The sequence below is a fragment of the Cimex lectularius genome, unplaced genomic scaffold (assembly GCF_000648675.2).
Source record: "Cimex lectularius strain Harlan isolate CLEC.00 unplaced genomic scaffold, Clec_2.1 scaffold287, whole genome shotgun sequence".
Taxonomy (NCBI): Eukaryota; Metazoa; Arthropoda; class Insecta; order Hemiptera; family Cimicidae; genus Cimex; species Cimex lectularius.
Genome location: NW_019392990.1, coordinates 2867 through 30731, shown reverse-complemented (window position 1 = coordinate 30731; position 27865 = coordinate 2867). Strand labels below are relative to the sequence as shown.

At 33.9% G+C, this 27865-nt stretch overlaps 2 protein-coding genes across 3 annotated transcripts; one reads left to right on the top strand and one right to left on the bottom strand.

Annotated features, from left to right (window-relative positions):
* Window positions 1–87: 87 nt before the first annotated feature.
* Window positions 88–27865, bottom strand: LOC106670316 (protein pellino). 2 transcript variants are annotated; one of them, XM_024229606.1, is made up of 11 exons: window positions 27753–27865; window positions 27643–27680; window positions 15789–15881; window positions 7040–7169; window positions 5606–5707; window positions 5278–5472; window positions 4317–4505; window positions 4160–4258; window positions 3876–4088; window positions 954–1072; window positions 88–881 (listed from the first exon to the last, which is right to left on the bottom strand). In XM_024229606.1, the coding sequence occupies exons 1-11, from the start codon at window positions 27777–27779 to the stop codon at window positions 767–769; spliced, it is 1320 nt and encodes a 439-aa protein (XP_024085374.1). In that variant the 5' UTR covers window positions 27780–27865; the 3' UTR covers window positions 88–766. The 2 variants fall into 2 exon arrangements, with proteins under 2 accessions (XP_024085374.1, XP_024085375.1); XM_024229607.1 differs by lacking the exons at window positions 27643–27680; window positions 27753–27865 and adding an exon at window positions 24625–24656.
* Window positions 12150–12836, top strand: LOC106670318 (dynein light chain Tctex-type 1-like). Its single transcript, XM_014400520.2, has one exon. The coding sequence runs from the start codon at window positions 12443–12445 to the stop codon at window positions 12782–12784; it is 342 nt and encodes a 113-aa protein (XP_014256006.1). The 5' UTR covers window positions 12150–12442; the 3' UTR covers window positions 12785–12836.

The window sequence follows — 27865 nt, the reverse complement described above, 5'->3', positions numbered from 1 at the left end:
AAATATAGATAATAATGGTTTAATCATGATTTAATGAAAAAAATCTAATGAAAACAATAATACCGGTGTATTTTATCAAACCCACTGTTGATCAAAAATAAGCTCTTTTTTGCGTTTAATTATGCTAGTTTTTGTAATTGACAGCTCCTTTCCAACAATTGTTCATTTTAACAGACAGACAAAATGTCTACAGTATCTACCCTGTGGCTGTCCATTTATATATGCATGCAGTACACACACCTGACATCAGCTTCATAGCATTTTGCATATTTTATGCTTTTTGGTTCCAATAAAGCCATAATTTATCCTCTTCTCTAAGTCCCGCCGTTTTTATCTAAGCGTGTACAGTACACAAAAACAACACTTTAATATCTTAATTGGCTTTATACAATTTTTTTAATTACATTTAAATAATTATTTATTAAAAAAATAAGTAATAAGCATAAATATACATACAATGGATATTAAACAGAGTAAATTACATTCTTTAAATATATATAATTAAATGATAATTCTTCCTCTAGCCAATTTCTCAAAGTGACTTTTACTGTACAAGTTACACGCCCGTGCTCATATAAAATGTTTTAAGGCCATTTGACCTTTAATTTTATATACATTTTTTTTTTAATTTCTCTTGTTTTGTTTTGCTTTTAAATATACTACATATACTAAAAATTTGAATTTACATAAAGTAACTTAACAGTCTTTTGGTATGCATTATATAAAATCACAATGATACAATCACTATTAGTCTTTTGTTAACTGCTCAGTTGAATATTAGTTTCACATAGCCAGGATAGCCTTCAAGTGGAGTAGCACAGAATGGGCAAAAAGAATCAAAAGCACTCGTTCCGTGTGGAATAGGGACAGTTGCCCAGTATCTAAAAAATGATCTTGTTATATATACATATCACACATGTACTTTTGATAAAAATAAAACATTCCAAACATACTTCACAGTTTTTTCTGTTGCCATGTGCCCACAAGGATTGAACGCGAAGAAGGCGGGAGGACCAGAGTCCACATAAAATGCCGGCTCAATGCCCATTGTTAATTTAACTATTGGACCAGTCTAGCATAACAAATACACTTTTTTAAACAATTTCTATTTTATATAGGCAAATCTTGGGATTGGGTGTGTGCGTTTCAGTTTTTTCATATTTAGACTTCCACCCATACAAAGGTGAACAACAAAGCTTTAGGGTGGAAACAGCCCTATTGATAGAGACTATTAAAAAAGGGGTGTTGATCCTGATACAAGTGAAAATGAGAAGAAAAAAAAAAATTTTGCACTGGGGTGACAGACTCGAGCAGAGATGAGAGTGCCATCGGCAAGGTTGAGTGAGGCCTAGAAGAGGTCAAAGACCTGCAGAGGGTATTTGGAAGCCAAAGGAGGCCCAGCCAGAGCTCAGGGAAGTTCAAGCTTGGACAGGTCGGCATGGAGGAGTCAAAAAGAAAAGTGAAAAAGGACTTAAAATGGATAAATTATTGTGGGACTTTATTTTCTCATCGTCATAGAGCGGGAAGTTCGCGTGTGCGAGGGAAGAACCGCTCTGGAACGAGAAGGAAAAGACCGGTGATGAGGTTTGAACTTTTATTTTCTTTTATGTAACTTAGTTTTCTCACCATTTTTTGTTTTATTGTTGAAGAGATTTGTTTTATTTCTTTTTTTTTCCATTTTATTCACAATACAGAGGACATTGATATTTACTTTCATGTTGTGTTTTTTCCTTATACTGTTTTTTTATTTCACCCCAAGAGTTCACTGTTTGGGGGGGGGGGGCAATTATTTCATTTTTGGGGACAAAGCGCGCACCACTCTCCACTGAGCCTCAGGTACCTGCCAACCAGATGAATTGTCAACGATCTGAAGAGGAACTGGTAACAATCCCGAGTCAGACTAGAATAAAGTGCAACTTGTACATGGTAGCAGATAAAATTCATTTAAGGAATTGCTTTCCATAAGAGTTTGATCTCAGGTATAGAATGAATAGCTGTTGAAATTAATGTGGAATTCATGGTACTAACATAGTAACTGAATGTGTGGGCCAACAGTGGTACCACCATTTACATAATAGATAGAAACAATTCAAAGACCAGTCTTGTGGAAAAGGCCTAAAGAGTTTAAAAGCTGTTAGAGCCCTTTGGGTTGTTTTCAAATTTTATCTTCCCAAAATGGGTTTAATATAAAAAACATTAGTGTACTATTCTGTTAAAAAGTTAAATCAAATCAAATAAATAATCTCTATAATAACTCATAAGTAAAACAAGATAAAAAAAAAAAAAATTAAATCAAAGAAAGGGGACCACAGTAGCCCGTTAGTTAGCGTGAAAGACGCTTGACTTGTTGTAGACCCCAGTCGTGGTTCAATTCTCACCGTCTCCTCTGGCTACTTTTTCACGATACCCTTCCCCCAATACGAATATGCATAATATATTGTCTGGCATTGGCTAACATACACGGTACATAAGGCCATTAAAAAAAAAAATAATAATAATAATAATAATAAATAAATAACTTCAAAATTCTCTTATAAAAACAAAAGTGAAATTTTTGCATCAAGGTATTCTGGCCCTTTCGAACTGATCGAGATCTTGAGCACCCCTGAAGCATATGGGATTGGGTCAGCCGGATCAACCCCCCTACCCCCCCAATGATATTCTATAGATCATCTTTGGCCAAAGCACGACCAAAACAACTACTTATTAGTGGTATTGGAAGATGAGTACAAATTAACTGTAGCTGAGGTATCAGAGATTTCAGGTACATCGTAGAAAGAAGAATCCGAACCCTGGATGACATAAAATATGGTTTATGCGTTCCTGATGAATGATCCCTCAGGCCACATGTTGCATTTGTGGCACTTCACCTAAATAGGAATAAATCCAAAGGGGTTATTTCCCGTTTAGTCACTGGGGATGAGAAGTTGGCTCTAAAAAAATGTAAAATGCAGTAGGACTGTTTACAAGAAGAATGAAACACCACCATCAGAGCAGGATTGCACTCTTGGCAGGTCCTATTGTCTGTTTGGAGATATATTGAAGGAATAAATTATTGGGAACAGTTACCACGCAACCATACCCCTATTGTGATGATGGATACTAGAAGTGGGGTTTTTGTTCCCCATGCACTGCAGCCTACTGCCTACTCCTAGTTTCTTAGTTCAGTGCAATTGAACTTTTTCCTTCTTCTAAGAAGAATTAGGTCAATGACCGTAATTGCTATTGCTGCAATTCCATTCCCAGGGTTTTCTTTGTATCCCAGGTTACTCGACTGGGTGGTTGTTTCGCATTTGAAGATGATATGGGTGTTTCTTCCTTCTCATTGCATAATCTACAGACGGAATCATCATTAGCCATACCCTTATAACAAAGGGACACTGTACTCAACTAGATTATCTAGAATGTTGGTGAATCAAGGCAACATAGTGCAATGCCAGACCACACACATCTGCACTAACTCGCTCCCTCCATACTCTCCAGACCTTGGGCCTTCTGATTTTTACTTGTTCCACTCCCTAGCCAACTACATAAAAACATAAAAGAAAAGGAATTTTTGAATGAAAACGATCTGAAAATCAGGCTTACAGATTTCTTGTCATCAAGCTTCTAGAAAAAGGGGATATTTCTGCTACTGGAACATTACCAAAACAATATATTAACAAGAACTAAGGAAATTGTTTTGTATTAAAAATGAAAATACATTTATATATATTTTTTTTTTTTTGCTTAAAACCGAAAAAACTTATGCACACACCCAATACACATAAATCATCAATTTTATTAAATAATGCAACAAGACACTTAAAAACATAAAGAAAAAATGTATAGTGGATAATTATTAGAAAATGAATTAAGTAGTAAATCACATTTACCTTGAAGCACATTGAACACGTCCTTGAATTGGTTCCTTTTTCTACACCCCAGTCATGTAATCCTTGGACATGGCCACAGTTCAGGTAGACATAAGGCTGTTTTTCAGAATCGTTACTGGATTTTCGAGGGATGACCAAAGTGTTGAGACCAACAGGACATGTCGGCCTTTCTGCATTTACCTTGTCTACAAGACTTTCAAGATACTCTTTCGTCTATCAAAATTATTCATTTAAAATTAATTGATTTAATATAAAATGTAATCTGAAATAGTAAAGCGACTTACAGGAGACTTGGCAAGTCCTTCAGCTGATCTCCAAAGTAAGGTCGCACCACAGAGGTCGATCAAAGTACCATCTTGCAAAATATTACTGACACCTTCCACCTAATAAAGCCACACATATTAAAGCTTGTAGGATATAACAGGAAGGATAAGAGCATACAGCTTTGCCTTTCTGTTGGGCTGATCTCGATTCCCTCAATGTGTACACCCCGCCACCGACTGAAACTTCCTTCCATATTCCTGATTCGGCATCGCCGCCACAGAACGAACCTTGTGGATGCATGATTAATACACCATTTGTTGTGAGTCCATCTACATCATGGCCTTCTTGCCATTTTGTTGCTTTCTCCTACAATGGCAAAACTTTAACAGTAATCTTTTTTTACATTTCACCATAGTAAATAGGTGTTAGTTTGGAGTAGGATATAAGTGGGCATGGCAGGATAGATCTTGTTCGGACATGTGCTACTAGAACACTTTATAACCGTGCGCTAATTTTCTCTCTAAATTTTTAAATAATTTCTTTCGACTCCACCTATATACCGGAAACTATACAGGAGTTGAGAACCTTATAAATTACATGTTATAGTACAAACTCCACTTTTGTAAATATATTCAAATTTGAGAAATAAAATTAAAAAACAGTAAAACCTCCATTATCTGGGGCTCGATTATCTGGGAATCCAATTATCGGAACTATGTATTCAGGTATATATTTTGCGTACCAACAAGTCACTTCTGATTCAAAGACCGTCTTTTGTCTTGCTCCTATGAAACTCCCACCAGGCTGTTTACATTGAACACAACCGTCATGGCCATCGTTCTGGAACGACATAATAAACCCTTCCCTATTTACAGACTTGTTCCAGATGGATGGACTTCTAGAAAACTCCCTCCTTTCTAGGCTTGTACAGTATTGGATTTTTAATCCCCCCCCCAAAATCGTGTCTGTTTCCTAGACTTTAGTATCAATTTATCAAATTTACAAAAAAACTTAAACTTAATCTGTAAAAAAATTAATGTTACATAATTATAATTAATTAATACTCTTTTACACCATGAAATGGCACCATTTAAAGGAAAAACAGAAAACCATTGCTAAATACTAAAATTTCACTTACTCCAAGGAATATGTTCCGAGATGAATCAAATCCTGCTGCATAGATTCTTGAAACTTTTGGGTTGTTTCTATCAGCTAGTATTCTGCATGCAAATCTTGAAATTGTACTAGCAAGGACCTTGCCTTCAAAACATTTGTCACCTGGAATTGTGTCCATGACTACAAAATCAATTGGAGGCTCTGATGATCTACCAATCTAAAATGAACCACAAGTTTCATTATTTCTGTTTACACTGATTTGGCTGATTCAAGAATCAATGCACACATGCACAAACAAATTGGTAGTTGAATACGACAAAAAAGTATTTATAAATATGAATAACAATTACCTGGAACATATCCGTATCATCATCTGGCATGTATTCAACTATAATTGCTTGATTTCTTGATAGAGTATATGAAATTGAATGTTGGGTGGTGTCCAATATGGCCTAAACCAAAGTAAATTATACATTATAAATAATAATAAATCATATACACACCATGCAAATCTCAAATTTACTGTTAATACTTTTTAGAGCAATATCAAACTTCCCACACACCATACAAAATTTACTTAATAAATGAAAAACCAATAGTTAAGTGTAATTACTTATATAGGTGGGTGAACATAAACTATCATGCACATTCACATTTGGCATTACATTAAAAAGAAGGAAAAATAATCAATGATAATAATTTTGAATGTGTCATGAAAAGTAATACTACTCGGCTATTTTAAAATTTTTATGTACATACTAATACATGTAATAAACAAAAATTAAACAAAGGAAATAACCTAAATATAAGCTTGTAATAAATGACTTACTGGCTTAATTTGACTTAACAGTAAGATATATGACAAAAAGAAATGGGAGCTAATTATGTAAAATTCCTGGTCACAAAATGGAATTCTATGAGACTATAATAATTTAATTTGACACATAATCTACAACACAAATGAAATAATTACATATTGACAGAGTAAGTTTTGATTGAATTGAATTTTAAACAGTAATAAATAATTATAAAAATTCATTATTGAAACCTAGCAGAGTAAAACCTACTTAGGCTGGAGAAATTGATAATAAACTAATTTAATTTTTTAGACATCACATCTCACTTTTTTTAAACACTGCCAAATCCTATTTTAGTCAGGTGTGCATTACCATGAAATAGCACGGTAATAAATAATAAACTACTGACTGACTTCATACCTACACGATACGTTAAAACTTTTGTAACTGAACGTGAAAACCAAGTGGATCAATTTAGTTTGCCATCTTTGTAATAAAGAAACTAAGAATATTGAATGAAAACATTTTTTTTTTTTTTTTTTTTTTAAATATATATATATTGTAGGCACCGACTTTTTCACTTTTTCGGAGAAATGTGTCAGATGTAAACGTACCTTAAGGGAAAATCTAGGTTTTCCGATCATGTAAATAAAATATTTTATTTATTTTTATTTATTTATTTTTTTTTAACGAGGGTTCACAATAGCAAAGTTCATACCAACCCTCAGGGTGCTGGTGTTTTTGAAAAAAAAAGTCCATTTGTAAGTCAGGGCCGCTGGATTCGAACCCGAGACCTTTACCTTACAGTGATGAGCGCCATGTCAACACCTAAACCATTGGCCCACCAATGCCCCCGTCAATGTAATTCTTGGATCAAAAATGAAGGTAAACCATAGGTTTCAAAATTCTACCGTGCCTATCATGCAAGAAACCGTACTAAAACTTGTCACCACCCTAGTGGGTGCTGAAATTTGGAATCCATCATACCTGTGAAGCATGCGGTGTTTTTACAACATAATGCTTCGATCTTTTGATGCCATTTGGTCGATCCCTCTTGTACAACACCAATTTACTCTTTCTCCTTCCTTTGTCCCCCTGTGGAAGGCTTCCATTGTTACTGAAAAATAATTAAATATTTACATTTATTTCAAAAATGTATGTAGTGCAATCGTAACATAACAAACTTTTATAAATTGTGGTTGCCAGCCATGACTAGTCATTAGGTCATTAGGTGGATGAAATTCACTATTCTAACTATTCCCCTACCTAATATATTAACTTTCTTAAACATTTTTTGGCAATGCCCTAATTTTTGAGACTTGTTTAGAATATTTGATGATAAAATAAAAATGTATTTATCATCAAATATTGTTTTGAGCGATATTTTGGAGAAAAATAATAAACTAGCAGGCTTTAATCGCTGGTAATGGTAAGGATTACTCGCTGCCTTATATCCTGTAACTATTATTACATCAACATCTCTGAATTCAATCACATGGACACGAATTGGCAAATGATCAAAGCACAATGGATAACTTATTTTTAAGAATTTCAGTGCAATCTGGGGTGCAATGTGTTTCTTATTTTCCTTCCCCTAATGAGTAAAATATAAGAGCTGAGAACGAATGCCTTTTTTAGGCTTTTCTGAATGTAGCCACTAACATAAATACAACAAATACATTATGTGTTCAGTACCATTCGGCAATGCCTTTTAATTCCAGACACATTAATTTAGTAATTATAAAATACAAAATATTTCGCATTGAGGGTTACAATTCTCCATACACAATAAAATGTCTTTTTTTTTTGTAAAGAGCCATTGCCCCAAATAAGCTATATAAGCAGATAAGGAACGCCTTTAGGTTCTTCTTAATATAGGCACTAACACAAGTTCACCAAATACATTAAGTGTTTAGTACCACTTGGCAATGCCTTTTAATTCCAGAAACTTTAATTTATTAATTATAAAATACAAAATATTTTGCATTGGGCAGTACAATTCTACATATATAATAAAATGTCTCTATAATGGATGGGAATGATATTTAACGTGATATTAATATTTCAATAATAAACGTTTCCTAACTAGCATTGATGTATTAATGAAAGAACAACAATGCGTTTTTTCTGTTAGTTAAGAGTGGATTGACCCAACATAACAAACGGTCTTTTAAGTTCCTCGATCTGTACCAAGCTAAACCAATAATTTCTTACGCTTCTCTTCCTAATCACAAAAATCGGAAAGAGGTTTTTTGATGTGTGGAAACAGATCCAAAGTAAGATGGAGCAACAGTATTTGTGACTGAGTTTGTAGCCATTACACAAAACAGTAACCGCAGTTGTGACTCTCTTCTTGACGAATGCCAAGACAAGCACCTCAAGACGGGGAAAATGTTTATACTGGCGAATACTTCAGCGAATGCCGCATGTCTGGAGTCATCTTAATATACAATCAAGTCTTGAAGCCTATTTAGACATATGGTATGAGGCTGTACCATAGTAGGAATATAAAAATATGTACAAATATTCCAACCAAAATCTTTTTCATAATGAGGTCAATGTACAATGGTTTGTAAGGAATGCATCTTAATACCATAATTCATAGTAGAGTATCAAAATTGGATGCCAAATACCATTCTCACTTTCACCTACATGAGAACTTTGAAATCACGAAAATCCTACACAACTGGCACATTATCGGAAGATTTAAAAAGACAAAAGCGTTTGAACTTGTGTAGAAAATAAGCACTGTTATGGATACATCTAATTGAAAACCGGGGGTTATATAAGAATGTGTATGTATTTATTGTAAATTAAATGTATTAAAAAGTATAATGATAAAAAGTAGTAACAATAATAATAATAAAATAATAACTTGAAAAATACTACTTAAAAAAATTGAAAAACTTTTTTCAGACCTATAACAATACTAATTGTCCCACCTGTTTTGTAATGTTTTTCAGTGTAACAAGTAAAGCTGTTATACCTTTTCAAATATATAGGAACAGAAAGTTTTGTTTTATATTGCCACTTTCGAGAACCTAATTAGATCAAAATTTAAACGGAATTCACCTAATTTTGATTTGACTAAGAAAATAATGTTAACAGACCATCCATGGATATCCTCGATGCCTGATATCTGGCATCTTTTTCCCTACAAAAGAATCCATAGTCTTTTCTTTTTTTCAGCTAGATACATAGCATCGGTCTCACGGCCTTCTAAAAAGGGGATGTCCTGGTTGGTGTGGTACAGATTTGTACCAAACTTTTTTTCGTGAATCTATACTCTATACTATTAGTTGAAATTTTCCGTTTTTTAATATTTTTATTTCGCCTTTCTATTTGTTCAAATCAACTATGTGAATATATCATTTTACAGGTTTTTTTAAGTTGATTGCAACAAAATATAATAAAAGTTATCAAAGTATCCAGTTATAAAAGTTATCAATAACCAAAAAAAATTTCTAAAAACCAAATATTTTTGTCATATTTTTTTTTTAATTAATAAGAAATTTCGTTTTAGCCCCTCCAGAGATTCCTAAATATAAATTTTTGTTTTAATTTAAATTTATGGATTTTTAAACCCTCAAAAATTTTTCGCGAAAGTCGGTATCTAAGGGTTTTTGAACACTAAAATCACGACAATGAGGTCAAATCCAAGTTTTGACCTTTTTCTGTCCTGCTTTGCGCAGAGAATGTTTGTATCATACCAAGTTAAGAGTATTATGCGCCGTATCCTTGTACAAAAATATATAAATGTATTACAAGTAATTAAATAAAAAAGAGCCCATCATGCTAACAATATTCATACTAAGAATCATACAATACGACTAACACTAGCTACACGAAACACAACTGTGACACATCTGCACAGAAAACGCACACGCCCTGAAGATGATCCATCCTTCTCACGATCTCTAAATAATAATCATTACAATATTTACACACAATATGGTGCTACTTACAATAATATTGATAAGAATAGAAGATAAAGAAAAAATTTTATTACGTAAGTACAATGAATATATAGATTGTCACGATAGTTTAGTGAATTGTAAAATTGGTTCAGAAAAACATTAATAGAGGAATTAAATAATTGTAAGTGAGGGATGCCATTTGCGGAATACATTATTCTGTCTAGCGGTGTTTTTGCCACAGTATTGTGGCACGGAATAGAAGGTCCTTATAAGTCGATAAGGAATAGCGGAGAAGTTAATACTGCTTAGAAGTAGAGGACAGTCAATCTATGAATCAATAATTTCAAAAAGTTAATAAGTCGCAATGTAATTTGCGTGTTTTTAATGGGATTGAGTTTAGGGATGGTTAGGGATGGATGTGGATGTAAGTGAGGGATGCCATTTGCGGAATGCGGCACATATTTTTTAAACATTTAATACCGTGTATAATGTCTGTTAAGGCGGCTCCATACATCCGGTGCTCGCCGTGCTAGGCTTTTTGTCGGTTTTCTTGTCCGCTTCAAAGGGCACGAATATTGGTGAAGTAACCGCAGTCAAACCATCCACACATTCGGGAATCAATATAACTGTTCATACCTTTAACCAACTGTCAACTGTTATCAAAATCAACCTTAAGTTCTGTTTAATGATCTTTATTTTTCATTAATAAACGATTTCTAACTACTATGGATGTTTTAATTTACACAATAACAATTTTTTTTTTGTTGGGAATGGATTGAACCAATGCAACAATTTTGGAATTCTTCGATGTTTACGAAACAGAACCAATAATTTCGAAAGCTTCTCTTACAAATCATAATTTGTTTTATAAATAAAGCGATAATTAAAAATATAAAAAACATAATTAAATATATTTTTTCAATTAGTTTGTAGCCACGGCACAAAATAGCAGTGACAGCGCAGCTGCAGCAGTGACAGTTTAACTGTTGTCCATTACGATTTGTAGTAAGCGGAGGAATCCCACGGCATTTGGAAAATACGTATTCCCTGTTTCCGCAACAACTAGGAGATTATACAAAACACGCATATGTGAGGCACGCTATTTCGCGAATGTCAAGACCAGCATCTAGAGACTTGGCAAATATTCGGCGGCATTCGGCGCATGTATGGAGGAGATAGAGGAGCCGCCTTTAGCTAAAACCCCTATGCACCTGTTAGGCATAGTGTTAATAAGGTACTTACTAATTTCATAAGGTATTTCACTACATAGATGTTACCATGGCAGCAGGGAGTAACCCATGCCATCTTTCTCATATTGATTCGATCACTATCATGATTTTCACTATCAAAGAGAACCATAACTAACAATACAAAAATCACGAATGGAGTTGGTGCTGGTGTGCCTCCTGGGCAGGCCATAGAGGAGGAAAGGTTGTCGAGAAAACTGTCGGATTCTAAATGCGACGACAGTTAGGTCGACATGCTCTAACGAAGACGAAGGTTAGAGAGACACTTCTTCAAGACGGAAGACAAGCAGTATTTGTTCTTGTTTTGTAAAAATACAGTCTTTAAAGGAGTTTTGCTTTTCGATGTACAAATAGAAGAAAAACGCGTCCCATCCACTTACACTAGGTCATTCGGAAAGGTAGAAAATATAAAACTTAATATCGGGTGTTGGTCTACGAGTCGAAGTATTCCTCGCTGAAGTTGGTGCAAACGCGTTTGATGAAATTTTCAAAAAAAATGTTTCATGAAATAGATAGGATAAGTGCAAAACGGCGATTTTTAATCAAACTAGTACAGTGAAAACCCCTTTATAACAATACGCAAGAAAGAAGTGTTTTTGTCCGTTATTGAGAGGTGCTCGTTCACTAGGGGTTCAAATGGATTTTTAATCAACATAAATGTTATATTGCACATAATCATATCATCGCCGAATGATGTCAGTAATGATTATTGATTGATGAAATTATTAGTACATTGGTAATGTACCTAAAAGACGTCATTATTTTAAGCTTTGCTAATCAAGCAGTTAATAAATTTGAATGTATTCTGTTCGGGTAACTGTAGATGCAAGAGAAATGAGGACACTCCGTCTGAAGGCTAACAGAAACTTAATCAACGTAATCAAGAACGATAGCCGAACTGAGTTTAATCACAACGTAAACATTTTATTTCCCATATGATCGAAATAATTAATTCTTGTGTGCATGTGTTAAAACCCGACATTCTTTTAATTATAATGCACCTTAAATTATCTTTTTATTCAATTTGTTATTCGTTGGCGGCATAATATATCTCGAGTACTTTCAGGCCCACTACCGGAACCGTTACAATAGCATTGAAACACGCAGTAAGGTGTTGTCTCGAAGGAAATTGTGTTTAGATTGGAATTATAAGAGTTGTAACGAGCCCAGCAAGCTGTTGGTATTAAAAATTCTTAAAGTAGAACCGTTTAGAACACTCATAGGAAATGGACGTCGGGGACCTGGGAGAAGAGCCTCAGTTCGTTGTCGACGAAGTGAGCAACATCATTAAGGACGCGATCGAAGACGCTATCGGAGGCAACGTCTACCAGAAGACCAAAGTAAACCAGTGGACGACAAATGTGGTCGAATCCTGCCTCGGCAATCTTGCCAAACTGCAAAAAGCCTTCAAGTATATAGTTACGTGTACCATTATGCAGAAGAACGGCGCGGGGCTCCATTCGGCCAGCTCCTGCTACTGGGACAACACAACTGACGGAAGCTGCACTGTCAGGTGGGAAAACAAAACCATGTACTGCATTGTGTCTGTTTTTGCATTGGCCATATAGAATAAACAAGTGTAAGTACTCTTGAGTTCCTATAAATAAACTATTTATCATATTGCGACTTTTTTCTTCAGACGTATATTTGTACAGAATATGCGTTTATTTGCCATATAAAATCCCTGTTGAGACGGGTGAGTCGTCTGTGACAAATAAAAATTTGTTGAGTTCATTTTGTTAATTTTCCAAAATACATACATTGTTATACATACAAAATACATTGTTTTCTATACAATGAGTACGTATGGCCACGTCACTCGTAATGAGATAAAATTATAGTATATTAGTAAAATGGATTTTAAGAAATTATGTTTAAAAATGAATTACTATTAGTAAAAATATGTATAACTTTTAACCAAACCCAGCAGAATCTAATATGAAGTATATACTGATCTATACTGATCACTTTACTACTCTTTCTGTCTCGCGTTGGGTTTTATTCACGAGTATTTCGGCTTCTCGCTTTTTTCAGTAATTCTTCTGTGTCTTATGATTGTTTGTAGTAGTAAAAGGGGCGTGAGAACTTCTTTCCATACGAAACTACAAACAGTTCGCCCAGTTGAAGATGGCGTGAAGCCGGAAAACGATTTGTGAAAAGTAAGCCAGTGAAGAATAGACGGAGCCAGGAAAGTTATCACATTATTAGTTTATCATTGATCATTACTGTTATTCATCCACTCGCAGACAATACAACAGCTCCAGCAATATTCACAATCAAGTAAAGGAGGGGGATCGCGGAGGCCTTATAGCCGAACAGTCCTCCAATAAGAGAAGAATTGGAAAGTTCATTATGATTGAAAGAATGCTTAAATCTAAGTTCATTTAGTCATGAATTCACAGCGTTAGAAAGATGTATGACATCTAAGATGTTAAAATGTTAATATTTCCAAATTATTAAAAATATATTGTTACATTACTTAAACGGTAAACTCCCACTGAAATTGAAAAGACAGCAAATCCATTAAAATAAAATGGTAATAACAGTGGTATTATTTTATATTGCTTTTTGTTTATTTTATTGGAACCAAAACTAATATCATTAAAAAATATGTAAATAAATGTATTAACTGAAAATAGCCTATAAATCCTAAATATCTGATAGAAGTTTGAAGTGACAGAACTTGCCTGCTTAAGGTTAACAATACAAAAAAGGTGTTTACAATGGCGAAAAAATTTGTATTAATTTAAATGGATTAGCAAATAAAGGAAAAAATCTGAAAATTGCAATTTTCTCAAAATTTATGGCACTTTTGAGGGGGGGAGTCTCATCATCAAAATTACAAGGCACTTACCGTATAAGTAGAAATGTGATATTTGGTACAAATTAGGTCTTATATTATAAGTAAAGGTAAGTATTTGCAAACTGCAATTTTCTCAAAATAAATGACTTTTTTTGGGAGGGGTCTCACCATCAAAATTATAAGGCACTTCCCGATAAGTAGAACTGTGATTTTTAGTACAAATTAAGTCCTATAGTAAAGGTAAGAATTCCAAAATACAATTTTCTCATAATTGCCCCTTTCGGGGAGGGACCCAATTATCAAAATTATAAAGCACTTCACGTATAGGTAGAAACGTGAAATTTGGTACAAAGTTATGTCTTATACCCCAAACCTAAGACGGCGTTCACGATGCTAAAGTGAAACAATACATCCAACAAAAACCTAACCGGCAAAAAGGGCCAAGTTCCAGACCCCTCTCCAAAAAAATTAGCCTATCAATGATATTTACACTGTGGCCAAATCCGTTCTTTTTTGTCCACAACCTGACAGCTCAAAAGAAAAGATACAAATTGCAGACTCCCTACCAAAAAAGTCAGCCTGTAAAAGCAATAACTACGTTGTGGTAAACCTCACTTCACTCCTACAACAAGTTGCATGAGCGACACTTTTCCATTATTTCTTTATTATTATTCCCGCTCGTGACACTAACTTTTTCATCTCAACCAAGACCTTACATAAAAAGAATAATTAATTGAAAGAAGTAATTTGGTCTATCAGACCACTAAAACATAAATGGATACTATTATTGTTTAACACTTGGTCATTTTCTGAATGAGGATATCAGGAACATGTGTGCTTACACAAGAGAGGTGGATGAAGGGAAGGCACAGAACTCAGAAGAAAAGAAAAACGTTCCTGACTCCTCATTGCTCATTCAGATATTTGTTAGGATAATACAATATTATCATTATCCAAAAGTGGAATCCATTAAAATAATTGCAGCCGGACTGTTAGGTCAAAACTCGTCCACTGTAATTTGGTCGTTACCGATCATTTTGATCCGCCCATCCTTCGCTGGGTTGGTCTATCAAACTTGTTTCAGAATTTCGCCATGTAGCGAATATGTGATTTCTGTGGAGTGCATACAAAAATGTCGGGTAACAAACAAATTACTGATTTAAAAGCCCTACCACACGAAGAATTCTTATAATAATACGGTAGTTTAACAATTCGCAGTGTAGAAGAAAAATCCTCTGGAGGAGCGTACTATTTCAGTCCATTATGCGAATGATTAACTACTTCCAATCTGATCGGAATGTAACATTAATTCATAGAGGAAGTCATTATCAGAGAGGAATAAGTGAGAACCGACTTTTCTCTGTAGGGGTATATACCATTGCTAGTACAACAGACATTTTATTTAGATGGTTGATGGAGAAAATAAAGCCCAATATTCCGTGGCAAAACTTATTTTATTTTGTACGTTCGGGCAAATTGGCCATCCTCGATAGATTCAATTCCTTCATCTGAGTCTCCTTACGACGGACAATTTGTTATAAACTATAACTCTGGGCATGGCTGAACAGAATTTACTCGATATTTCATATCAGCAGGTGTTGCACTGCTTTTCCTATGATGCGTCGAGAAATTCTTCACTTTGTGTATGATATATACAAATGAAAGATGTGATTTAAATTTACGCGCACGTTGTGTTGCGTATGTCAAAAACATTGTACCAGTCTTTTCTTTTTGGAGGCAATATTGTTTCAATTTATTTGTGTACTTACCCGAGAATGACTAGTTCGCCGTACTTGACTCTTCCTTTTTCCTCGTGTGATGTTGTACGCGGCCTTTCTTCTAAAGGGACTTCACCGTCCGATCTGGAAATAGAATCGTCCATTAAAGTGTGTAATAACAATTAAACATCGGTAATTATTCCAAAAAGTGTGGCAACATATGTCCAGCTGGGTGTTCAATGATGTCCTGTACTCCTTGACCCTGGCCAAAGTTCCAATAAATGAACCCATAAATGGGAGTGTGGCCAGAAACTCGTACATCGCCAACTACACCATTTTATAAAAGGTTTTTCGAAGGGTTCGCAACAGCAGAGGTCAACCCTTGCATAAAATTCGCGAAACATGATGGTTCAAAATGTAAGCATTCTTGAAAATCGGGAGGTAGGGTAATTGGATTTTTCCATGAGCACGTAAAAAACCTCGTTTTTGCCCAAAAATTGCGAATAACTAGAAAGCTGTTGAGAAATTGGGCAAGTGGAAGGTGACCAATTGAAAGCTTATTAAAAATTTCCTATCGATTGCTATAGGGCGCCGCTCCAGGTCGATTTCCTGGCTCCTCAACTCAATTTGAAGTTTTCGTAAAAAGGGCAAAAATTAACATGTTCTCGAATTTGCTGATGAATTTCTGAAGCTAGGAAAACATTTTAAAAAGCCATTTTGTACAGCGTAAAATTTCTAGAAATTAAGACCTAGGGCAGGTCAGTGACTTGAACGGACTGACTTGAAAATATGCATTTCCAAAGTTGGCCATTTTTTTCGAGCAAATACCAGGTGGTCGGTTTTTTTTATGGGCAGTGTATACGTATAAGTTGTAGCTAATAATTTTTTTATAAATGCATGTAAAGACGGAAATCGTGGCTAATGTAAACAGTGAAGAATTTATGTCACATATATTATATAATATTTCAACCACTAGCTATTCGTGTCGGCACTTCTGCACCAATATTTGTAAACACCGGTGATTTACAAGTTCAACCTTGTTCGGCAATTGTCGCAAAAGTTGGACATTCGACTACTTTTCTGTCATTGTAAAAAGTAACGATTAAACATGAATGATAAATAAGAGTGGTTTAGCAATTAATTAGTAAATAGTAGTAATTAGTAAATTTAAATCTAAAAAAAAAATTAAAATTACAATTTTTATTTAATAGTAATAACTACTTAACAGATGCTAAAAATCGCTAAGTTCCAGCAAGTCGTGCTGTTACACTAATAGCTTTTCTGAATTTGCTATTTTGCTTTGAAATAAGAGGACCAATTTTACGAGCATACTTTTCAAAATCAGCAGATTTCATTCTTCAATAATTTGGAAACTGAACTTGATCCTCCATACTGTGCTACAATCATTAATTGATTGTAGGCACCGACTTTTTCACGTTCCAAAACCCACTCTCGAACCCATATAGAACGTTTTTTATTCCTTTTTATCTTTAGAATAATTTTAAACAGACCACAATTTTGCATTTCGAGGCTTTCATCATGTCGAGCTAAAATCAACTGTGTGCGGAATGAAAGAGATATACAAGTACACAGGACACAAGTGTACTCAAAAATCCATCTTGTTATATTTATTCCAAGTTTCGCATTTTGAGAACTGTCATAGATTGTCATTTATCGATGATATAATTTTTTTAGTGATTTCTATCAGTATGTAAAAGCGATTTTCTGTCTGACACTCGATATATATTTCCGGAGAAATGTGTCAGATGTACCTTAAGGGAAAAATCTAGTTTTTCCGACATGAAATATTTTCAACATAACTTTTCCAAAAGTTGACAGATTTATTAATTCATTCTTTGATTCGAATAGAATTTTTTCCAAGTTATCCAACACAATCATTAGGTAAATTTAAATTATTCGTTTTATTAATTCTAAAAAACCGAAAGACTCGAAAAGAAAGGCATTCAAACGACGGAGCACGATTAGAAACATCCCGTGATTTGACCATCCAATTAACAGGATTTTTTTATTTGAACATTGGAGGATTGAATGTGGTGGACTTGTTGCTGAAACCAAATTTAAAGAAAAAGAAAATATAATCTTGTAGATGCGATGAAATACCCTTGTCAAAAAGAAATAAACAAACAAATAAAAATTAGTTTTAATAAATAAATTTTAAAAAATAAATAAACATTCTATTGTTTACCATGGATTTGTCCCTTAACCCATTTTTCTTTTCGATGTGAGGGAACTAACGGTAAAGGATACTCATAGTAGTTGGTTTGGAAACGGTGTCAAGGCAAGTGAATCGAACTTCTGTTATCTTCTATACAATCACACGAAAAGGATCAAGATTTAATTAATTTTTTTTTCGAATCTACAATATCCACGAAATAGAGAAATGTATTTCAACTTGGGAAAAGGGAGAATTATGAGCCGATAAAATAATGCCTTTGATTGCATATAAATACCCAAATATTAAAAATTGTTAAATGTATTGCAAACCTAATTGTGTTAAAAACTGTAGGAAATTTTAGGAACCCCTTAAGAAACAATTTAACAAGAAATTCTTAAATGTTGATTGAAGTAGAAAATCTCATGAGAAACGATTTCAATATTTAAAATTTACAAATTAAAACAAATTCGATCTAACTTTTACTAGAACAAACCTGATTACCAAAAAAATTTGGTTATACGTTTTGACAAAATTACGTTCAAAACCACAGTACCCTCAGAAGACAGCAACCAATGCAAAATACTAACACCCTACAAGACTACCATTATGAGTATGTCTTCAGTATACCGCGAATCAAAAATATAATCATTTGGATTTAAACCAAAAACCCCAAATCCAACTTTTTTTAAGAAAAGCTTTTCAAGCAGAATAATTTGTTTTAAAAGATTTGATAATCAGAAAAATAAGATTTAATTGTATTCATTTTTATAGTAATCGTAACTGTATTATGTTCAGAAATTTTGATAAATCTGAGTTCAATAATATTGTTTGGTTATTAAAAACGCCGTGAAGACTATTTTTTGCAAAGCTAATTACTTATGTAACTAATTAATAATTAATTATGTGAGGATTATTGTGAACTATATTGAATGATTATAATGAGGACATGTAAAGTCGAAGTAACACAATTCGTGTCTTGATTGGACGCTAGAGAATTTCCTCCAAAGGAAAGCTCAAGAAATGACTTTGTTGAATAAAACACTTCATGAACCCAAGTTTTCTGTTCACCGTGGAAAGCAAGCAGATTACTCCTGCCGCCATTTCTTCCTCAGAGCTTTCCACTTCGTGAATACTACTATGATATACACTGTGTGATTGTCGCGTGGCGTAATGTGATATGCACACCCCACTATGGGACAAGGCGTCGGGTGGCTTTGGGTCGCGTCGCGTTGGATGTGGTCCCCACTTAAGAAGTGACCACCTAACACTATTCGACGAGAATCTTAACAGTGGGGACCTTTGTTACATCGCGTAGCGTACCGTAGAGTGGCAATGAGTCACGTTAGGCATATGGGCAAGAGATTCTGATGAAAAATTTGACATCGGATTAGCGTCGGGTCTTGCCTCGTTTTTAGCGTCGGGTCTTGCCTCGTTTTTAGCGTCGGGTCTTGCCTCGTTTTTTGCGTCGGGTGTTTTCCCCGCTTTAAGTCTTGAAGGTGAATTGATAGAGATAAAACAATTTGATTGAAACAGAAAGTAACAGTAGCCTGATAAGGCTCAAATAGTAGTTGACGAGGGTGGGCAATTTGTTACTAAACGAAGGCGAAACCGTCTAGGAGGTAAGGGAAATGCTCCAATTGCCTTTTCTTTGCTTCTCTTCGAGCGGATGTTAAACAGTAGCGGAGGATAAAGGGAAAATGCGTATCGAAAGCTGAATCAAGAACTCAGCAAGATATTTTGGCAATTTGTTAACGAGAAAAGACAAATTAAGGGCAACCCAATTTCAGAGAAGGCAATACAGTTATCATTAAAGACGATCTGCAGGTTGCTGATAAATTTGCGGGTACCTTTGAACAGGTGTATGTGCATCCCTCTCTCTGCTGCTTCTAGGTGTTCCTTTACTTCTCCAAATATGACAGTACGCTCCCCTGGTCTTTAATTTTCAATAATTTTTTCGTTGATGTAGACATAGTTTATAAAAAGTTGACTTCTCTTAAGCCTTTCTGATCTAGTGGTACAGATAAATACCTACTATTCTATTCATTAAAAAATTGTGCACGCTCTTTTCCTTTCCTCCTGACATTTTATTTTCCAAATCTGTTGATTCAGGCATTGTACCGGAAGGCACTTTTGTCGTTCCGGTGTTTAAGAAAGTTAATCGTTCCGTGGTACAAAACTAACGTCCAGTTTACAAATTGGTTATATTCCCAAGATTCTTGAGTCAATATTACACCTCAAATGACTAATTTCTGTAGACCATTGTGGATAATCGATAAGCAGCATGTTGTTTTTTTTTACTTGGTCGCTCTACGGCCTTAAATTTGATGGTATATAAGGAATTTATAATTAATGCATTGGAAAAATGCAACCAAGATATGCCAATGCCGCTAAAGCCTTTGATACCGTGGATCATAGTATTTTTTTATACAATTTTGATGGTCTGGGATTTGGTCATATGGTGACTCGTGGGATTAAGGCCTACTTATCTGATAAATGTATGAAAGTTAATTTTTGAATTTCAAAATCATTTATTGCTTCATCGGGTGTTCCCTATAACCGTTAAGTTTCTTGATCTTTAACAACGAAGTAATTTCTTCCTTCGAGCCTTCAAATTTTCTCTTCTCTTTTTTGAATTTACTTATTTGAAGCAAAATCGCGAAATCTTAAAAAATCAGAAAATGTGAATACTCCGAAACTGTTGAGATTTGGACCCTAGTTAATTAGGACTTTTTGGTTCCTTTTTAAATGTAGAATCTACTAGCAAAGTTTGTAACACGAGTAGCCGAACATCCTGTATAAAGAGCCAAGTAAATTATTGCAATGGAGATTTAAAATGGAAGAATTCAATTACGAAAACAAATATAAATCAGAAAAAAGAATAAAGTAGCGCGTTTTTTTTTTTTTTTTTTTTTTTTTCAAGGATATAATAAAACTCAATGAAACAGGAGATGAAGTAACGGATGAATTGATTAGAGATTCTTATTTAAAAAAATCCAGACCTTGACCACAATAATGAGGATCAAAACAATGAAACTTTAAAATCCGTAATTGTCAACATAGACAACCTTGAAGAAAATATCGAAGAATTGAAGACCGATACACTCAAATGAAAACGGAAATACGGTGACCAATTTAATCATCATTGGAAGGACCAGCTAACTACGGAAAAAAATAAGTAATAATGTCAGAAGTATAATTTATCCAGCAAAAACCAAATGTACAATTCTATCCACCAAAATTCAAATGTACAGAAAGACATGTAGTTAGAGTCGATATTTTAGAAGAATCCGAGACCAATGAATCTACAAAGGTAGAAAACTAATGTATAATATAGAAAATCATCTCAACATCCACATATTAGAGTACCCGGGTTTATTATTGGCATATTCAATCTGTACAAGAATTTATCAATAAATGTGAAATGTGTATTAACGCAATACGACAGAAGGCCGATGAATTGAAGTACAATTTGACCCCAACCACCACGAGCAAACCATTGCAAAAACTTCATTTAGACACCATCACACTAGAGAATGAAGTTTTTAACAATAAAAAATTTTTTCCTAAATTTGCGCAACCGTGCAAAATAGAGTCAAATCATGCAATTGAACTTTTAAATGAATATTAAAATAATTTCCTTACATCTTATGATGTTTTAACTAATTCATTATATCAAATAATGGATTGGAGTATAATATCAGTATATATAACATGTCAAATTAATGCAACATCAGTAATCAATCAGCTCTATAGAATGATTTTATTACACGCTAGTTGTTCATGTAAATTTCAATAACGAAAACGAATTTATACAGGAAGATTTTAAAGCTAAAGTGAATTGGCATATTATTACTCTCTTCATTCAGTAACGAAATTAAAACAGATTGAAACTGACCGAAAATATTTTTAATATTAACTATGAAAATCAATTAATGACTATGTGAGTAACCATAAAAGAAAAAATAGAACTTTTATACAAAACTAATATATTAACTAAAATTATTTGCATATAAAGACCAAATAATATGAAACCGAAACGAAAACTGCATAGAAATGCCAGAGTGGTTACGTCAAATTAAGCGTTTGTAAAAATTAATTATTCAGAAATCGTGAGATGCGGTCTGGAGAGATGTAGGTTTCAGAAAAACATTTTCTTTATCGTGCCAACGTTTCGATCTTTATTGAGATCATCTTCAGGGCCTGGGATTTACAAACATTGTTTACATTTAACAAATATATGTAGGATATGGAAAAAAGTAAATTTATACAATGCAAAATATATTTTTAATATTCATAAAAAACCACCACCCATGTAAAAATTAAACAAAAATAGAGCAAAACGAAAAATAAATTCAAGAAAGAAAGCAAAAATATATAGACAAAAGTTGTAAAACCGACCTGATTGAAGGAACGCACCGGAATACACAAGATAAAATACATCTTATTGTTAGTAATATAAAGAAAAAAGAATTACGAAAGCTTTGCCAATTGTATTTCGAAACAACCCCCTGAGGGATGTAACTACAAATTTGGATATTTTGCCTATAAAGTTAGGCAAAGCTTATTTTCAAGATGGAGAACGTTTTCTTACCCACTATTTTCATTTACATAGATAATACAATAATATAGGGCGAGTTATAAAAAGTGATCGATTTTATTCCTTGGAAATTGTAATCCCCTATAGGCTATATTTGTTTTTCAAATCAAATTAGATTTGATACTACATTAACTACAGAATGTACTAAATGAAAATGTAAAAAAATGATCTCGCCTTGCCATCATTTTTGTCTTAGATTTTGGTTAAACAACATGACGGTAAAATTTGAAATTTTGGAAATATTACGACATTATTGGAAAAGTAAGTAAGCGTTTGTTTCGGCAATTTGAAGATGATGTTCTCTCCGAACGAACCGTGTACAGAATGGTCCCAGAATTTGAAGCCGGTGACATCAGCCCCGAGAGGAAGGAAAGAGGGTTCTAAACGAAAATACCGGGTCTCTGTTGAGGCATACCCAACGAAAAGTACTCGGTAATTGGCAAGAGTGCTTGGAGTTTCCCAATCCACCATAAATCGTGGAATGCATAACTTGGGGAAAGTGAATCGCTCATTAAGAGTGGTTCCTCATTAGTTGACCATTGAGCATGCACGACGACGAGTTTTTCAACTCAATTTGTCAACATATTTTAAAAAACCCAAAGGACCTTCCGTTCATCACAAGAATAGAAAGGTGGATATCTTTGAGAAACCTCAAGACTAGGAAACAATGGCTAGACTGCACACAGCCTGCTCTACCAGTGCTAAACAAGGCAATTAGACAAAAAGACAATGCTCTCGGTATTTTTTCATTATGAATTCATTCTAGAAGGTCGAACCATTGACTGAAAACTTTATTGTGAGCAGTTACAAAAAATGTGTAATGTTTTGACCAACCCGTTACCCAGGATTAGTAAATAGAAATCGCGTTTTGTTTCAACAAGATAACGCCCGTCCGCACAATTCTCGTTACTCGAAAAAACTACAGAATTGGATGGAATTGAGCTTCTCCCTCATCCTTCTTACAGTCCAGACTTAGCACCTTTCTACTACCATGTTCGAGTCTATGGCTCATTGTCTTCAAGGAAAAATTCCTCAGGATGAGGTTCAAAACCCAAAGAGTGGTATTGTGAAGGAATCCAACACTATCCTCGAGATAGAAAGTAAACCATAAAAAACAACGATATATAGTTTGAATATTTAAAAAAAAATGTGTCAAAATAAAATTATTTTTAAAGCAAGAAAAAAGCTCATTTTATTATTATGACTCACTCTATTATAACAATAAATATCAAAAGAAAATATAAAAATAAAAGATAAAGATAAATATAATATTATAATAATATAACGAATAGATAAGGCTAGGAAATAAGTATACAAAAGTGTTAGATTTTAGTAAACTAAACACCTTTGCAACATGCATTCTCTAAATTCTTTAAAATAATTAATCAGAACAGAAAGATCCTTAACGTAAATCGGAATTTATTAAAGAGCACAATGAAAATAATAAGAGAATAATAAAATTCGGACTTTATAAGTGGATTAGGGAGAATAGTTAACCTAGTAACTGGAAATTTTGATGCATACGATAAGCTAATCGAAAATTTAGTAAAGAAGTTAATAAAGAATAAAAATAATAAAGAAATTATTCTGGAGGAACATATAAGAGCGCAATACTCCGACAATGGAAGGAAGATTTAGCAAAACACTTGAGGATATCCGTTTTAAAAATGCTCAATTAAATAGTCCCTCAATTAATTTGGATTTCAAATTTAATAATTTCACCAATACAAATTTAATGGAAGATAAAATAAATATATTGTATAACACGATTTTAAATATTTTGCGAGGAATTGAGGAATCAATAACATTTTGTAAAAACAACAGTTCATCCGAGTATAATAACCCCTAGAGAAAGCAATTAAGAGAACTTGAAAAAATAACTATTAAGATAAACTCCGTAGGAAGTTATTTTCCAAAATTAACTACAGTATGAAATTTCTATGAAAGTAAATGTAATAAAGTGTATATACTTTTTAAGGATGCACATAAACTCAAATATAGTGGGAATTATTTTCTTCATTTCCTTTGCACTTAAAAACCATAAAGGATTTTGTGACAATAATCCCTGCGATTAAAATATGTAATCTCGTAAACGAACAGATACCAGCCCATACCTGTGACTCGAGCCCATCAAGCTGGGATTTTTACGTACGTGAGCCGGCTTAAGATCACGCAATGTCCCCTAGGCCTCCCTAAAATAAATTGTGTAACAGTTCATAATAAAAAAATAAATGTTTTGGTTTAAATGTCATGTAAAAGATTTACACATAAATTTATTAAACAATTTTAAATAATGAGCAAAATATTGTACCAAACCGTGTGTGTGTGTATGTAAAGTGTTAAATTAAAGAGACTTGTTTTAATCAAGAAATTAAAAAACCTGTTAACTAGCTATGTCAAAAATTATGGTATTCCGAAACGGTGGAAAACAACCTGTTAAGAATAATCGAATTAATTAATTAATATCATCTGGATATTGTAAAATTTTCGCTATTTCCAGTATTTTTTTCTTCAATTCCCCTCACATACATTGCATACAACAGAGGAGATAGGAAACCCCCTTGTGGCAAACCCTTCCCCCTCGTTCTGGGCCCTTTTATGAAACGATCATTGTTTTTCGCAAATAGAGATTTTTCCGTACTCAATGCTATGATGTTATTTATACTTTTATATCGTAATCCTTAAGGTTCCTATCCTAACAATCCCTAAGTGATTACAAATAAAAAAACGGTCGATCCTTCAATCTAAATTTAGTACGTTTACTAAGGTAATGACGATGTACGATGCGGCTCAAGTGTGGAGGGTCTCACTGGTTTGATGGCTACGTACAACTACATTGGGTGTCGCGAACGAGGGGTCAGAACCGTATTACAGTTCTTAAACAGTCCAAAAGCTATGTCGGCATTCGAACATAGTTATGGACACACTTATTTTAAAATTTGTGAATGTATCTATGTCTATGTCAAACTGCTACAGTTAGAGAGGGGTAAACTCGGAGGAGTGATAGGACTATTTCCCCTTACTGGCATTTGAGAAAACATCTACATAACATGGCCATTTTAAATAATGATCTCATTTGTAGATTGTGCGATGAGGGGGAAGAAATCGCGACCGATATCAACTTCGAAGCGACCGCTCAATGGAGACAACCTGAGATACAAATAAAAACCAGAGTAACGGTAGTCAATGACCTAGTACATAGTCCTTACAAGAAGGATCGAATCGTCAGATTGAACAGACGAACTAGGTAAGCAGCCAGAAGGCTACTTGGGAAACATAAACTCCCACTGCCTAGTCTCCTTTCATCTTCATCGTCATCATCATCATGTACCTACAAATGTACATAATCTAATGACGACAACAACTCTTTTTAGCGCTAAAATATATCATAATCATTTAATACGGCTTAATAGAATTTTCGTCCAACCGAAGCATAAGTTTAGATATAAAACGTTTGCCTCATGATAAACTAAACAAAAAATTAAATTTTATGTCTCGGGTTTTTTTTCCAAAGGGACCAAATAATTTAATAAAAAAAAGGGGGGCAGAGAAATTAAACTCACGTTGTACATTTCTGATTTACTTCATTTCAATCCATAAGATCCATCAAGATGTGTAAATCAACTTGAACATAATATAACATTGTTCAAGCGTATGTTATACGTAACATGGCTTACTTTTTTCTGGAATAAAAGTTTACAAGAACAAAAATTATATCGTGCTATCTTATCTCGAAACGCGGCTGGGCAAATATAAGTCGGCCAAGTCTATAAAAGAACTGATATTACAGTAAAATAGCTATGTAGCAAAGCGACCTCATATCGTTTGATTTTTTTTTTTTTTAACTTGTATTGTCACGTTTTGATAAATATCATGTTTCTGGAGGCACCCATTCGCCCGATCCCCGCGGGTCGAACAAAGTCCCCCCCCTTTTAGACTTAATGTTTTTAAATTTAGGAACCCCGCTTTGTCTTACGGACAGAAAGTAGCTTTAGACGACACTCGATACCACGATGGTAATTGGCTTCGAAGATGAAATTGAGACCAATATTTGAAGAAGGTGCACCTTCTTCTAGTAACTCTGAAATCCATAATTTGTCGTAAGGTTTCGCCGAACCTAAAAACACTCCTAGGCTTTTTGTTCTTATGTCAAGTTGTTCAATTACGGGAATTTCACGCAATTTAACCCTTAATTACCGCAACTATGGCTACCTTGGCATTTAACACACCAAAGTGATATTTAAGTCAACGGGCCGCCGCTCTTCTTGGTTTAAGAGACTCCACTTTAATTTTTGCGTGATATAGTGATTGAGGTTATAGACAGATTCGTTGTTTTTTCACGGACTTAAAATCTAGGAAAAACAGCGGTAGCGGTGATTTAGCGATTGGAAGGTCGACAGAGAACAAATTGGTTGTACTCTTTCGGTTCAATATCATACGAGGGCGGAGATTTCTGATGACTCGAAAATCGGTTCGTTTTTAGTTGAAAACTGCGATATTTTACTATCACTAAGAACAGAGATAATTTATCAGTGATCAGCGATCGATGTCGATGATGAGTGAATTTATTGTTTATAGTAGTGTGACGATATAAGTTTGCAATTTTCTTTTAATTCACCTAAAATGGGAGATTTTTATTTTTTTGAAAAAGTGGTGGCAATTTAGGATCTTCCCTTCTTCGGAATACGGTGTAGGTTAATTATTCTGAAGTAAACCTACAACGCCTTTGCCTTTTTGGCTTTATTATTTGTAAATCATTTTATTATTATTTAACAAGTTGTTGTTAAACCATCTAAACAATCATTATTAATTAAAAGCTTAAAATACAGTGCATTGGCTCGGGATATCAACACTAATTGAATGATCGGTGTTGAATTCATACCTCTTAAACAACTTTACTTACTTTTACCATAAACTAATCGTCCCGTTAACATGAAAAACAACTCACCTGAAAATAAAGAAAATATTAATAGAATTTATCCATTAAATGTGCAATCCTTTATTAATAAAAAAAATATTGCTATTTTATTTCGTTTAAATTTTATCCCGATTTCCAATCACCACATGTGTCTAAAATAAGCACAGATGAACAGACGCTTTTAAAGTATAATTATTGTGTAAAATGTACATACCGATATCCAAATCGAAAAAATGAAATGTTCGATACACTCTACAAAAACGCTTGTTAATATGCATTAGCAATGTACTTTATATTTGTGAAAAAGGTTCAAAATCAATTTACTTTTCGAATTTTATTAATAATGTCCATTTCAGTCAGACTTGTCCAACTACAAGCTAGTCCCTTCAATTCATCATTTAAATTTTACAATCAAATTACTACATTTTAACCAGAAT

Excerpts from the sequence above, each read along its gene's own strand:
- LOC106670318 (XM_014400520.2), top strand. The coding sequence starts at position 12,443 with ATGGACGTCGGGGACCTGGGAGAAGAGCCTCAGTTCGTTGTCGACGAA.
- LOC106670316 (XM_024229606.1), bottom strand. The coding sequence starts at position 27,779 with ATGGACATTATTAATAAAATTCGAAAA. Across the intron at positions 5,708-7,039 it reads AAACACCGCATGCTTCACAG|GCCATATTGGACACCACCCA; the intron begins GTATGATGGATT and ends ACTTTGGTTTAG. Across the intron at positions 1,073-3,875 it reads CGTGTTCAATGTGCTTCAAG|ACTGGTCCAATAGTTAAATT; the intron begins GTAAATGTGATT and ends TTGTTATGCTAG.